Genomic DNA, 16375 nt, shown 5'->3' with positions numbered 1-16375 from the left:
TTAATTTACCGATCAGCTATATTTTTCAAGTTTAACTCCGTTAGTCATCATTAACGGTAAATTATTTCATATTTTTCATTATAATTCTGAAATAATAAGCATAAAATGTGTTCTACATTTTATATAAACAGTAAATATTCAAATATTAATTTCAAAAATGTTACGTAATTATTTACATAGTAGTATGGTAATACATTCCCTTACAATTTCAATTAATCGTTAAGGTAGTCAATTAATCGTTAAGGTAGTTTAAGCAGTAAGTCGTTCAGTAATTAAATTAATGGTATTTAAAGTGTATACATAAATATTAAAATTAAAATTTACGTTCAATTTCATTCAAACAATAGAGTCAACAATCCATCAAAAAGCTGTTTTTACTTACATGTAATTATTATATTGTTTTTCAGAAATTGTTTATGTCAGTTGTCGTCCGTTGTTAAGAATACGATATCTAAAGTTTGATTGTTCCTTACTAAAATAAATACATGTCATTTCAAATTTAAAAACTATTGGTTGTCAATAGCATTCTGTATCGTGTTAGGATAATAACAACTATCCCAAAATATGAAAATTTTTACTACACGATTGTAAAATGGTTTTAATCAACGATATATACTTATTTTCTTAACTAGTTTATTTTTCAAAACTTAATTTCATTATAATTTCGATTAACTTCCGAACAATAATTTTCTACAAGAAAAAAAATCGTTTTTACTTGATTTTCAAATTTTAATTATATGTAATATATTTATATCATATTGGTATTAATTTTTAATGTATCAGTTAACTTAGTGGGACTAATTTCGTAAACATATTATCGATGATCAACGATGAGTGTATCATGTATACGCAACTGATTTGACTTCATTCTGTAGATTTTGGTCATCGTCAACAAGTACTTGAAACTGAGACAAATACTAAGTCCCATAGAACTATTTTAGAACTATTATATGTGGGTGGATGTGATTTGTTAGATTATAACTATAATTTAATACGGTAAATGAAAATTATAAATGAATTGTTATAAGCGAATCGTGTGGTCAAGATAAAAGTTGAGAGGAAACTAAATTTTTCTTGTAGTTTAGTACATATAAGAAACAAAGGAAATATTTGTTTTTATATTAGTTTATATTTATAATTATAAATAACACACTGAAGAAAAATCAACGAGAGATATTTTCCCGAAAACCTCCCTTTTAAACTCATATGTATACCACGCGATACAATACCATAGTGCCATTGTTTGAAATGTTGTTCGTCACATGGTCCGTTTGTAATTTTGACTTATAACGTCGAGCCTACATAAGCTCTACCGTGGTAGGAAATATAATATTATTCGGTAATTCGGCAAAATTCGATTTTACTTTCCGAACATTCGACCTTTATAATGTACAATATAATATGAGTGTTATTATCGTTAGACATATCGAAAGTTGAACAGCCCCACTCGAGTGCAGTCATGTATGTGAGTATATATATATTATAATATAATTGTATTTTCTCAGCTGATCGATTCTCGAACGAAACACGAAGTGTTCTTTAAGAAAAATAAATTAAATTAGGATTTGTAAAGTGGTGCGACTGTCAGATGAGATTTTAATCGTGCTGCTCTGTATTGGGAGTAGTTTAAAAGAGAGCGTAAACCGTACACACGCATTGCGTAGTAACAAGCGCACCAGCAGATATTTCATCGCAGGTATATATACATATACACACACATTTACGGTGTGTATGTACACATATGTACAGCACAATATGCAAATTACGCTGTCACATACAGGGTACACTCTTATATCCGTATGTATGTACTTATGTGTGTATATACAGAAGGTGGACGTTTATTAGGACGCAATTTATAAACTAACAATCAAAATTCCGCTGTGCTTGGTTAAAGTTATAGCTGTCTGTGCATTGACGGGGGACGGAAGAATATTGAAAAACGTGTGCAGTACAACCCACCCATATGTGTTGCACGACAATCTTAGTAACCTTTATTTAAATTTTCCCTTCGTCGATATCTTGTATACATAATTACACAATGAGCATTATTCCGCGTGTTCGAAAATTCAGCGGTTTAGTCGATTACTAGATTTGAACGTCGTTCCCGATTACAGCCGATTGTCGAAGTTACTGGCGAGCAAATAGGACCAAGCCGCTACATCGGTTGCTGAATTTAATAACACAAAGTTTATTATTGTTATTATAGGCACGTGAGAGAAAAGTTTACGCGATTCAACAGGCGACGTTTTAAAGTCATATTATTGGAACGGATGACACCGCACACCTCGTTAAGTTTATAAGCCACCAAAACGTTTGAGTGGCTCCACTGGTAACGGTCATGTCTCGACTTTTGAAATTAAGTTGTACACTCACTTGCGTATTATCCAAACGGTTTTTACTCAGACTCCATGAAGTACAAACAATCGAAAAACTCGCCGTTCATCACGGATCCTGTGGTTTACTGCAACAAGATGGGAAAATTAAAAGCAATCTACGCCTGTTGAGAAAACATTCTGTAAAATATAATTCCAATACAAAAAAATATATGAAATATCATTCATTAACACCGAAAAAAAAGTTTCAATGACAAGTATACAAGTTAGATTAAAGTTTCTAGATATGATTCCAAATTAGATATGTGGTTTTTAAAATTATTCATGTTTAAAACGCAAACTAAAATAATTGGTCCTACAATAATTATTAAAAGAAAAAAAAAATTCAATGTCGATTGTTATAAATACTATAAGACTCAAACGTTTCTTGTTATACTCGCTCTATATTTTAATGAAACGGGTAACGTTTTTTCTATTATTAATATTATTTTTTTGTTTAATTTTTTTATCCTCTTAATATTTTATTTTGACTAAATAATCTTGCTCTACGGTACAATTTTTTAAGTATGTACCTCAGTATGGTGTAAAGCTAGTATTAATTTATTTTGTTTAACGTATCTTATTTATAAGCAATAAATATTTGAAAAAAATGATCACGAAACGCTATAAGTACGGGTGTATCATCGTGGGATAATCGACAAGAAATTTATCTCCACCTCTCTGGATCCAACCCGGAAAAACACGAGTGGAAATACATGATAATATGGAAAATATTTCGCACCGTGGTACAATTACATACTTGACCTAAATTTTTTATTAAAAAATGAATCGCTAATATTGCTATTTTTTTTCGTCAACAATAGAGCCTAATAAATAACACTACACGGGTGGGCCAAATTCGCATGGACGTCCTACCGCGAACAACCGTTCTACAGCAAATGAACACAACACGTATGTGAACATTACTGTTATAAAACGCCTATGTATATTGATTGTTAATTATCTGCATTTAAACACGTGTCCGTTACACGAAACATGTATAATAATTATTAGGATCCGCTAGCCGGAAATTTCCAATCTATACATCTGTCCATTATCAAATCAATAGTTTGATACTTACTGAAGTCGGAAAAGCCACGGCCGTTTCCGTCAGATATCCACCTGTTGCCGTTTTGTAAATCGCACATTATATTGCACCCCTGCGGGCGTTTACTAACAGTAAGCTAACAGTTTACTCGCGTAACAAACGCACTCGAACAATCGACCAAAATCCGATGTGACATGATAATATTGCCGGAACATGATTTAACGCGCGTGTCTTGTGTGTTCAATATGTCACGGGTACGATATGAATAGCAATACGAATTAATAAATATATTATGTGAGTTTTTTTTTTATTTTATGTTCTTACTCTTTATATTCCCATGATAAGTCCTCCAAAATTATCTTTGCTGCGTTTTTAATTTCATCCATTGACGTATACTTAAACATTTTATATGTTTTATGTTTTATGCATATGTTTTCGAAAATGTATTATTAAATATACCGTGTAGGAAAGAAGGGCACAGTGAGCGAATGTTAGGCAACCAAACATTCATCACAACTAAAACAACTATGAAATAAGTATTATTACCGGTTATCGTGTGTACTAAGAGAACATGTAAGCTTCGAACACAATTAATTTATTTTTCAAAAATAAATCGAAACATATTTAAAATGACCAAAAACTTTGTTTATTTTCCTTCTCGGACAATAATATAGGACCACCTTGGAAGAACTATACAAAATAACAAATATGATATTATAATATAAATAAATATAATGATAAGTCATAAAATGTGATCATAACTGACGACTTGATTGTTTTTTCTAAACCGTAATAGTAACAATAATAATACATGGGTCGGTTTTGAAGTTATCATATTTGTGATGATTTTAAAACATTTTGAATAGAAAATCGCGAGTGAGAGGTAAAATGGCGATGATGATTTGAGATCTACAATCCGAATCGGAAAGTCCCTAAAAGACCTACTAACACGGATGTCGAGATGAGTCCTACGGAGTGAAGTCGGGACACTGCACCGCTGAGCGAATGAGAGTCACGCTCCGGACGCTTAGTGGGAAGATTGGCTGCTAACGCCATGGCCAGAGGGATTTCATTCTGTTCGAAGTTGCCGGTGAACAAATGAGCCCAAGGACCCCTGGCGAACACCATTACGTCGTCTCCTCCGTGAGTCTCCGCGTTCAAATGCACCAAACTCGGATATTGGAAGTCAACTTTAGCTGAAAATCAATTTGAAAAAATAAATCTAAGTGAGAACGGCACTAGGGTTTCGAAAACCGTACGGTGAGCTCGTTAAAAATTAAAAAATTAAAAAATAATTTTTGTTTTGTTTTTCTCTCTTCCCGAATTCTTAACACGGGAACGTTTTTAATTTTAATTTTTTGTTTCTATCGCGAGCAACGCATTGTCGCATTTGCATTAAATGTACTATCTACGTGTCAGTATTTTTACCGATATCTTCGTTGGTCACGTCCAGTCTGCGACACGCGTTCGTGCTGTTGTCGAGTTCGAACGAGACTTTCGGACCGTTCGCGTAGCTCAGCGTAGTGTACGCCTTGTTGTCGTCGGCTAGTGTACGCGGCGAGCCGAGTATGTTCTCGCCCCGCACCGGATATCCGGCCATGGTCATGGTGTGCGCGTGGTCCGACGTGACCACGATCAACGTGTCGTCCTCGTCGGTCATCTCCGCGGCCGCCGCGACCGCTTTCGAGAACTCGACCGTCTCATCCAGGGCAATTTTCGCCCACGTCTCGTGGTGAGCCTTATCGATGAGGCCGCCCTCCACGAACAACACGAAACCGTTCGGCTCCTTCTGCAGCACCTCGACGGCTTTCTTGGTCATCTCCTGCAACGTGGGCTGCTTGTTCGCGTCCGCTTTCAGTCGATAATCCATGTGACTGTCATGGAACAGACCTGCGCACACCGGGACAACGGGATCAAAATCAAGACGTCCACGGCGTAGAACCGCGCACAAGTGTTCAAGATTCAAACAACTAGTGGTTCCGAAAACGAGCGTTAGGAGTAGTGATGGTTAATAATCGAAAAACAAAATAATCGAATAAATGAATGATTCATGATTTAACTGCTTGAACTGATTCAAATGATTATCTATAAACGTGAAAGTGAAATGCATTTTCAATCCAAATATTTATACGTATTAAACCAATTAGTGTAGCGATTACCGATACCGGCAATTATATCAATGATTAAAAATAAAATAAATAATAATACAATACTGATGAACAGTTGACTTAATTTAGTACTCAATGGGCAATGAATAAAACACGCAATTTTTTCGAATAATTCAATTAATTTGCTTTTGATAAATATGTCTGGTACCATTATTTGGATTATTAAAATCATTGGACTATTATTGATAATCGAAAAATAATAATCGAATGATTCCAATCGATTATTCTCATCACTAGTTACGTATATTCAACGAAATCAAAAACGGTTTCCTTCGATTTATTGGAAACGCATTGTAAAACCTAAGAAAAAGTGGTAATATATTTTTTCCAGGCGATAAACGGTAGATCCAAATATGTATTTGTTATCGATGGTTAAGATTGGCAAAGAAACTTTTTCTCGAACCGAATACATTACGAATAAAATTGATACATTCTCATAAACAGGAAGTGTGACGTTTATTTTCTTCGGCACTGAAAAAATAGGAGAAAATAACACTAGATATTCCATCCCTTACCAGTCACCACGGCTTTGATTTCCAATATCGTTATTATTTACTCGTAGTACTATTACTGTTACTACTAATTTTGTACGGTCTTACCTAATAAGTAGTCGACTTTCGATGCGTTCACGTTCATTAGTTCTTCCCTGTTCGTGACATATTTGGTCGTTTGACCGGGGAACCGATTCAGCTTATTGTTTTTCCAAACGTCGATCAGATTTTCGTCCAAACGTTCACCAGTGGAGTTGTCGCTTTCTTTAAAAAGAAATTTGCTACGACCGCCGCCCAAGATGACCTGCAGGAAGGTGGTCAAATGTTACGATAGGCAAATAATTGATAACAATAATATCGCAACATTGAATTAGAGTCACGATTTTTATAAATGGTAAAAAATAATAATATTCAATATTGTACACTCGTTTTATAAAACAATAAAAAAAAAAAAAACATTTTACTAGACAAACCTACAGCTGTATTTTAACTTATATTTTTAAATATTTTTGATAAATCCTGCAGGTCGGGTTATACAACTATGTTTGATGTAACCACGAGGCTTGCCGACCGCCGATGTGTGTACGTAATAAAAATTTAAAAGAACACTGAACCCCAATTGTTTGATTGTCACTGACATAATAATACTCCGATATAACTAATGTAAGCAAACTAATGATTTTTACGTCAATATAATTGACTTAATTTTTTTAAATTTCGAAAAATACTATACAGAACCGATCTCTATTTCTTCCTTACGACTCGGGTACATAATGCTTAACGAATTTTTCCAAGATAATTTTTGTGCGTTACCTACCGTGTACCATTCTCACAGCGCCTAATCAGGTTAACCCGCGGAGTTATGTGTATTTATGTTTACAAACCTTAAAATTTTGACCGGGGTCTCTAGTGATCAACTGCCTCGCTATGTCCTCGCACTGCGTGACGTTCGTTTTACCCCGGCCAATACGCTGCATGTCACTGTCCGATTCCCAGTCCCTGTGTGCGACGTGGGCATATGCGCCGGCCGGCGATGCGTGCGTTACTCTAGTCGTGGTTACGATACCGGTAGCTTTGCCGGTCCACTGGGCCCATTGCATGATGGACGTCGTTCTCGCGTCTTCGGACACCGACGCCGGGCAGTCGAATAACGATACTTTAGACGACACACCGATCGCACCTTTGTTGGTCTTGACACCGCACAGGTAGGCCGTGGACGTACAAGCCGAATCGGGCACTTGGAAATCGACGCAGTACGTCTACATTCGGATATTGACGCATGAGGTAAGTATTTAACAGTAATCGATCGAGCCTGATATTAAGTCACGACGACCGTTTAATCGCACAATAATATTATGTTACGGGTAATTCAAATTACAACTAAGTAACGTACGAAATCGTTCGGTTGATGTATTTCTTAAATGTTTTAATTTTATCGGTAGCAAAGATTTTTTCGATTATGAGTTTAAGAACAACTTTGAACCGATTTGACTTCGTCGGTACGCGGAGCCGGTCAAGACGCATGGCCATAGTCGGTTATAACTTGATTAAGTGTGTTGTGCAACAGAGGACACTTTCTACGTTGTTTATTTTTATCTTTTTATGGAAACGCGACATAAATGACGTTATCGTGCACCTAACAATTAGCGATGTTAACGAATCAAAAGCGACGTGTATGTTTCGAAACCGGTAAGAATATTATACGGTAAACGGTGCGATGAAAAAAAAAAAAAAAAAATTAAAAAAAACATCCTTGTGAACGTAACTCATTGTCAGGCGGTTAACAATAGAATGGCGCTGCGATGTGACACCGTCCGATTGGTCAACGCGTCGCCCGTGACGTGATAATATGTACGACGGCAATTACGCGCGTCCTAAGCGGCGGTGCGTACCTTCGAGATGCCCGTGAACGGGAACCGTTCGAAGCTCAGCCGCTCGTTTTCGCCCGAACCGTTGCGCAGCTGTCCTTGGTAGATCCTGGCGGCCGTCAGCGTGGTCAACGACATGCCGTCCCCCAAGAACATGATCATGTTCCTGGCCGTGTTCGTCTGCAGTTGCATCTTGAACCTCATATCCAACATCCGATTCCCGTTCTCCAACCAGAACTTGGACTCTGTAAGCGGAAACGGACGCGCGCGTTATATATTCGTTCGGTCTGATTTGGTTTTCTCGAAGGCGCAACACGTCCGGCAACACCTCGAGCGCCCAGCCGATAGCACCTCCTATCTACGTTGAACTTTTGTTCACGTTGAATCGCGCGCGCCGAGACCGATTCATGTGATGTTTAGGTTATACGCACATAGACGGAGGAGAAAGGGAAAAAACACTTTCAAATAAAAAATTGTTCGTTTCAACGTGTTCCCTTTTTTCGTAATCAGTTGCAAGGTTACAATTATTTGGAACACTGGAAAATACCTGTTTACGGTATGAAATATGATCGTTCAACGCAATGAATGTAAATAATGGCATTTTATACACTTATTCCAAAATTAAAAATGTTCAATATCAACGGAAGAATTGCTGTTCCGAATGGTATTGTTCTCATTATTGTTATTGTTTTTTGGGTGTACCGTCAGTAAGAAATAAGGGCAAACTGTTTTTCATGCAAATCAGCAATACATGTGATATAATGATAAGTATAATGGATAATAAAAAAAAAAATTATCATTTATTTGTTTGAATCGTATCGAAAGATATGATTTAAATGAGTTCATAAGAGTTCATTATTCAATATATATATAGGTATATATATACAACTTTAAAATTAGTTAAAAATTTTAAATTCCGCTATCAGAATACATTAAGATATGCGTTTCGAAAAAAAAGGAAAATCATCTCGTTATTGCAACGGACCCTTCAATTAATAGGTCCAGATTTAATACAGTTCAATGTCGACATCATTTATGTATAATATTTTTATAGTATAATGCGTATAGTCGAACGTTTAGCGGACAACGATTAGTCGTGTAAAAGTTTATATAAAGCTAAAGCAATGACGTAGGTGGAAATATACATCAGATTAATTGACGGTTAATCTAAGTTTAAAACGCATTTTAACGCCGTTCATTACCGTAAACCATGTCGATTGCCAGACACTAGCTACATGGATGATTAAACACGTTTTACACGACTGTAGTATTATTATATCAGAACGACCACTTCTTGTTTATAATGTGGGTGCTATTATAAAATCGGTTACTATGTCTTTATTTCACTACAAGCATCTTCACATACGTGCTTAGAGCTTATGGAAAATTCACGTGGCTCGGAACCCATAAAAGTTTTTACGAAACAACCGAAACCGACATTTTAATTAAAAATTGAGTAGGTAATTAAGTAATGACAAATAAGTAAAATAAAAAAAAACAATTTTTTTAAATAAAATTATATATTACTGTATACACAGCACACATTGTAATAATATCTAAATTGTATATTCTTCCTAATGTATATATAATGTAAATACATTTTTACAATCCACCCTTGCACTCCCCAATCTGTGTATACTTAGACCAATTATAAATAAATTGCAATTCTTATTATGTAGATTTTATGGTTTTGGATTTATATTTATCGTGATGGATTACCATATTTTTTAATTACTCACTTACGATCAATAATTTTTAAAGATTAGACTTTAAATAGGGTAATGTTATAAGATAATGAAATCTGTGTTTATTTTAAGAAGAAAAATATCCCTGCCCTATAAAAAAAATGTAAAAAAAAGATCAAAAGTTCGGGTTAAAACCGGTTTTAACCAAAACCAATACCAAAATAAAATCGTAAAATTTCCAGTCCCTGATATCTATGTTAACGAATTAAAAACAAATCGATAGTATATTTTGTTTTCAATAAACCTGAAAATATTAATAGTGATACCGATCAAAGGTGAAAACCCTATAAGCCTTTTATTTCCTTTATTTTAGAAGATAATAGAATACATTGAACTGTTTCATAGATGCCGTATATATATATAAGTAGTCCGTCCGTCGGATCGAAGCCTTACTAGTTCACTTTTGGTATAAAATTAATTAATTAAAATTAATTTATCTTGACTAATCGTTGGTTAACGTTTCTGAAATTAGTCTTTATAATGCGCGTACTGGAAATCGCAATAGTGTAGATTCTGAGGATTAATTTTCTATCATCACACGGTTTCTTTTAGTGATTTCAAACAAGCCGCATGAAATCATTAAATTTTTACCAACTCATGTTTTAAAATGTTTCATCACCATATAATTATATTGTCTATATTGTATTATAACATATATATATATTATATTTCTTATGCTATTATTTTTGCTAAAAAACCGTTATAAAAAATGTAAAAAATGAATAGTGATTGTATACAATTTATAACCGAGAATAATTAATTTTGTATTTTTTTTTCTATAAAAAATATTTACCATTTTTTGTAAACTCAATCTATAATATGCGTTAAGATGATTTAAAGATTACGGGAATTACATTTTATTGGGCTTAATTTAATAAAAATCTTTCAATGGTTTTGACTATATTCTTAATTATGTGAGCACTAAATGAAAGTTGTTTTACACATAAAGCCACATCGTTGTAATACTTTTAAGAGATGCATATTACGTAGGGTTGTTGAAAATCACAAATTTTAAAAAGTATAGATTAAATTGGAACAAAATTCAAAAATCGAATATTGGATATTAATTAGTATAGTTAGTATAGAGCTTATCTTGTCTTACTACTGGAAATTGAAAAATCACTGCTCAGATTTCGTAATCACTTTCACCGCACAGTTCACATTTTACGATTAACAAGCAGTTCATGCAGTACATGTTTCAGCACTGACTATAAACTTTGGCGATTTGAGCACACAATTAAACCACTTGTTTTTAATTTGATCATATTTAACAAATATATGTATAATATAATACCAATAAGAGTAGAATCAATGATTGCATAAACAACAGTAATACAACGAGCATTAATACGATCGGTCGTGCGATATTATGTCGATTTTCTGTTGAAAAATAGAAAATCTAGTTGTAAAATAAATTAATTAATAATAATTCAAATAAAAACAATCAAAAATACTAACAGAGCGTACAATTTTCAGACCAACTATTTTTTTTATAAAAAAAAAAAAATGTTTTCTTTGTTGTTAGTTTTGCTCATTATGTACACATTGTATTGTTTGTCACGTTGCATGCAATTACGTACGGCCTCAAATAGGAACACAATTATTAAAATTCAAATCACTGAATAGACTACTCGCTGTGTTAACGTTCAGAAACACGCGAATGACCTAAAATATAAACTAAACTCGCTACCGCTATATTGTAGCATTCATCAATGTAATATGATGAATACGAATCTAAGCGACAATTACAAACTACGAATAACATGATGGTGATGAAAATGTATTCGTATAAAAGCATTTTGTATACTTTTTTATGTTAAACTCTCGTACTCTACGGGGTTAGGTTAGGTTTTGGTATACCAATATACGTGCTGCGGTGTGAGTTGTGTGAACTTATTATAATCTGTAACATACAGTAGCGGAGTAACAAAAGAAAGACGAGAACGAAAAAAAAAATGTTAAGTAAAACGTGTAAGAATAGTTGTACAAAAAAAAAAGAATACGTAAATAATTACATAAAGGTCTGTAGATAGTAATTAGGGGCCCGGGCAGCGTTAATGACTTATGCACAATTTTAGAATGTTATTACGCAAAGCTATGAATTTATAGCACAGGAATCTAATTACATTATATTTGCATTTTTTCATGTTCGTGTATACGTTTCAAGTAAAACAAGAGAAAAATCTCACTTTACATTTTTACTTGAGACATTTTAGAAGCTCTTCCAATTTATGCATACGACTCGACGCGTGGTGAAAATATTAAAGCACAATATAAAATAGTCACCTCTATCGAAAGTAGTGTAAAATTATTATGTTAATATATTATAATTAATTAGTATTTTACACTCTAAATCAACAAAATCAATACGTATCAATTAATCGCTTTAATAACCTAAATCTCAAACAAATTGATTTTACATTACAATCGCAATTTTAAAATAATATATTTTATTACTTCGAGAACTGACATTTGGACTGTAATTATACAAATCGTTTCGCTATTATCTATTACGGCGAAAACAATGAAAATACTATTATTTTACATAAATATTTCTTTTACAATCATATTAGCTATGATTAATTTGCATCGTAAACGTCACTATGCAAATTTACTAACAATAACAGTAGCTTCCAAAATATTCTTTCATCGTCACCGAAAATATCGTTATTCCAAACAGCCAAACGTAATAAAAACTATTGTAATATACGAAATAAATCAATACGTGGGAAACGTACAACGGAAGAGGTATACGGCCATACAGCTATAGAGTGGACTCGTTTATAACGTTTTGTATATTTTAAAATAGGATTCGTTTCATATTGTGTAATATTCATTATTATTATTACGGAGACGATTTAATCAAGAACCGTTTACAAGTGTTAAAAAAAATTAATCGTTAACCGGAATAGATGAAAAAGTTGAACTATGTAAACCCTACATAAACATAATATAATGATGTAAGGGCCATAAAATGATGGAGAACTATCGTTATGATATAATAATTATGAGTACAAGTATCGAAGCTTACTGGTAAATTGGACATAGGCAATAGCGAGACGATTAATTGTTTACATTTACAATTGCGTTTAGTGGGCACACAGACTAGGTGTGCTCAACCTTAAAATCGAATCCATGGACCACGATCGGCTTATTTTGCAAATAATTGCAGAAATGTGAGCAATAATACTAAACAGAAAGTGTTTTCTCGAATTCCGCTTCATTATCAATTACAATTGAAGTATTTAAAAAAAGCACCTTTTGTTAGAACGTAATTTATAATTCTACAAACATTTATAATTTTAAATCAACATTCACTTTCATCTCGAATGGTTTTGATGGAAAAAATTGTACCTCACTAAAATTATGAATTTGAGAGTGAGCAGTTATTTATTTTTTATGAATATAACGTTATTTAACTTAAATAAGTTAATATTAATTAAATTAATAATTAATTTAATTAATTAATTAAGTGAGCCATTAGAGGATTGATTTCTTTATTTATTCTTTACTATATTCAAAACCAAATATCGAAATACTATAACGACGTTGCTACGGGCTGTATATAGAGCACTGTATAACACTAATATACACAAGGTGTAGTAAACCTTAACATATTTTTCCTTTTCTTTACCTTTTCATAATCTTCCTTAACGACCCTTAATACCGACATTATGTACAGTTAAGTATTTTTACTATAACATTCATTCAACCGTTTCAAACTTTACAAATTGAATCTCACCATAATACATTGTTTTGATTCCGAGCTATTATTTCTACAGTTCAGATTACTACTCGCGAATCGCAGATCGGCCTAGCGCAGCCTGACGCAGATGAAATGTATAATCAATTTTAATATATTCGTCTCAGATTTTACATGGTCGTTAAATATCAAATATAAGATCCCGTATGCATAGGAATCATGTTGACGATCGCGTTTCTCGAAAAATCCAACTAGTATCGCATAGGACCATGCTAAATTACCGATTAATTGTTTCCCATTCGGTGTAGGAATATATCTAAATGTCGACACCGATTATAGCTGAGCGATTAGTACGTAAACTTTTGTGAGAAAAATACGTGAAGTATCTCTTCGGCACGGGTTTCGACATGATGAGACATCTTAAAAATTTAGGATCATAAACACCTTTTCAATTACAAAAACGATTCAAAACACCGATTGATTTAATATACGAGTACACGCTAGAGTCCTTGTAATTCGGATGCGAGTTTCGATAATCGAGTTAAACACAATTTATAAACTCATTCACCGTTTATAAAAATTGTACTGCTAATATTTTTAGGATGTATCAAATTAACAAAACTTTTCAAATGTATTTTAATTTTTTAACATCAGTTATTAACAAAAATTATACACATAGATTTATGCAGTTATTTCTACCTTGTGTATATTATTATGATTTATTATTGACATTAGTGTTTTTCGCGTTGTTTACGAGAGACCAAATTCAAAACAATGAACGCTTGTTACCGTGACATGTACACAATGTGACGAGCATAATTTATTATATATTACATATATCTTTATAATGTCGGTCATTAATATTATACTTTTATGTAAATTTCTAATGAAAAAAATCATGATTACAAAGTCAAGTTCAACCTATTTCAAGAAATACGTAAACTAAGCCACACCACATTCTAAATCTATACATTCGTTATATTTACTGCAAAACTGTTTTTTTTTTTTTTTTTAATTTCATAAAGATCTATTTAAATTAATGTTATTTAGAAAAAAAATACAATGAAAACACTAAATAAATCAAATCTAAATACCATAACTTTTTAAGAGTTAAAAATTTCAATTTTTTTACAATATTTAAAATATTTTTATTCAAAATGTTAACATTAATTATTTACTTTATTCAATTTAATATAGTACAGTGGACCAAATTTATTATAACCTTGAATTATATTTTGGAAAAAATTAAAAACCATTATACAATTATAAATACAATTAAAATTATCTGTATATATCTAGAAATATAGAGGTTTGAAAACCGTAAATTCGTAATGGAGATCACATATAATGCAAAAAAACCGACTAAAAACAATTACAATTAATTGATATTTCATTTATTTTAATTTATAGTCATTACAGATTTTACAGGCAATTTTTATCGTTTTAGTTCACAAATAATTTACAACGTATTGCGGTTTGGAATTATTTTTTATAAGTTTTATAAAAATAACCCATTCGTCGTTATTAAAGAAATCGTCTTAAAACTCATATAATTTGAACCGTAAGATTATTAAGCTCTTGCATACATATTTATGTTCGTATATAGATATTGTAAATTTATTTACGTAATAGTATTATTATATCTTTAAAAATTGTTCTTAAGGCATGTGAATATCGAGATAAAGAGAATATAAATAAAAAACGATATTTCCTCATTATAATATATTCATTAAACGGTGACAGGAACAAATTAAAATTTCAGCCCGAGACGGATTTCTGTCGTGTGAAGGGTCCGATGGTCGACAGGTTCTAACGAATAGGCAACAGAAAAGCGAGGTTCTAGCCGTCTACAACCCACGTTCATACAGTTTCATCGTGTCATGGGAAATGTGCGATGAAAACAAAGCGATCGTATCGAATAAAAAAACATAACTACGAACATTTTATAGTACAATTTGTTGCGGTAAAACGTTGATTTCCGCAAATTTTCACGCAAGTCCACGAACTAACCCTCCAACAGTCTACATCAGTGGTCTTCAACCGGAGGATCGTAACCCAATTTCGGGTCGCGTATGTTTTAAGATCTTCTGTTTTAAATTTAAAAATGTCACATTCATACATATTGAAACCACGTCATGTGAAAATAATTTCCGAATAAACCCGAAACCGTACCGTTCGTAGAAGATAAGAACGAACACTCCTTTTGCGTACACTCGAGAACAAATATCAAGATAATCTGTGTACAATTATTTACAATAAAAATTAAATATTACCTAGATAACCAGAAAAATATAAATGTTAATCTACTCGGTTCCGCTACAACGGTTTACGTTAAGCGAGGTTTTTTTTTTTTTTTAACGGTCAACACCGAAGCCATAGTACGGGCTTCGCGAAAGACGTGACCCGTAAGACAAGTGGATGGCGATTGAAGACCACCTGCTCACCGTGCGGCGAACGGGGGACCCTTCGACCGGGTCCTGACCTAACTCCGTACACACACACACACACACACACACACACACACACACACACACACGCACGCACACACATACACACATACACACACACACACACACGTCCTCTCGGACCAAACGATAAGCGCGTGTACCTTTTCGACTCGTTCGCGTCTCTCACGCGCATCCTCGCGACGCCACGGTACCGCGCGCGAACCGAACGGGACCGAAAACGGTGCCGAAACGCGGAGCAGCTGGGCAACGTACCTGTTTCCCGGACGGCGGCGGCCGCCGACACCCGTGCCAGACCGCAGGCCAAAGCGCACACGGCGAACGTCCACATGGTCGATTGGTGACTTGGTGACGTTGCCGCCGAACTTATATACGCGCGCGACGGCGGCGAAGGCTGTCCCGCGGTCGGGCGGACGGCGGCGAGGCGTCGCGTCACGTTGCCACCAAGTCGGCCGACGAGTGAACGGATTTACGTGTGTGTGTGTGTGTGCACGTCTCCCTCCACCCGCGGTTAA

General features: G+C 33.9%; 2 protein-coding genes across 4 annotated transcripts in view; one reads left to right on the top strand and one right to left on the bottom strand.

Moving 5' to 3' along the window:
• Positions 1–16375, top strand: part of LOC112686051 (lachesin-like) — a 200326-nt gene that overhangs the window by 106454 nt on the left and 77497 nt on the right. The gene's annotated exons all lie outside the window — the stretch shown is intronic.
• On the bottom strand, positions 4044–16224 carry LOC112686050 (membrane-bound alkaline phosphatase-like). Its single transcript, XM_025558156.1, has 6 exons — positions 16116–16224; positions 7972–8192; positions 6964–7338; positions 6188–6383; positions 4849–5310; positions 4044–4616 (listed from the first exon to the last, which is right to left on the bottom strand). The coding sequence occupies exons 1-6, from the start codon at positions 16189–16191 to the stop codon at positions 4330–4332; spliced, it is 1617 nt and encodes a 538-aa protein (XP_025413941.1). The 5' UTR covers positions 16192–16224; the 3' UTR covers positions 4044–4329.

This window comes from Sipha flava, unplaced genomic scaffold (assembly GCF_003268045.1).
Source record: "Sipha flava isolate LNK unplaced genomic scaffold, YSA_version1 2_pilon_pilon, whole genome shotgun sequence".
In the NCBI taxonomy this organism is placed as follows: domain Eukaryota; kingdom Metazoa; phylum Arthropoda; class Insecta; order Hemiptera; family Aphididae; genus Sipha; species Sipha flava.
Note: the sequence above shows the minus strand (reverse complement) of the source record. Positions and strands in the feature narration are given on the sequence as shown.

Bases quoted from the DNA above. Each gene is read 5' to 3' on its own strand.
- LOC112686050 (XM_025558156.1), bottom strand. From the start codon at position 16,191: ATGTGGACGTTCGCCGTGTGCGCTTTGGCCTGCGGTCTGGCACGGGTG. The intron at 6,384-6,963 runs GTTTGTAAACAT...ACCTTCCTGCAG, and splicing joins ACCCCGGTCAAAATTTTAAG to GTCATCTTGGGCGGCGGTCG. The intron at 5,311-6,187 runs GTAAGACCGTAC...CGGTGTGCGCAG, and splicing joins GAAAGTCGACTACTTATTAG to GTCTGTTCCATGACAGTCAC.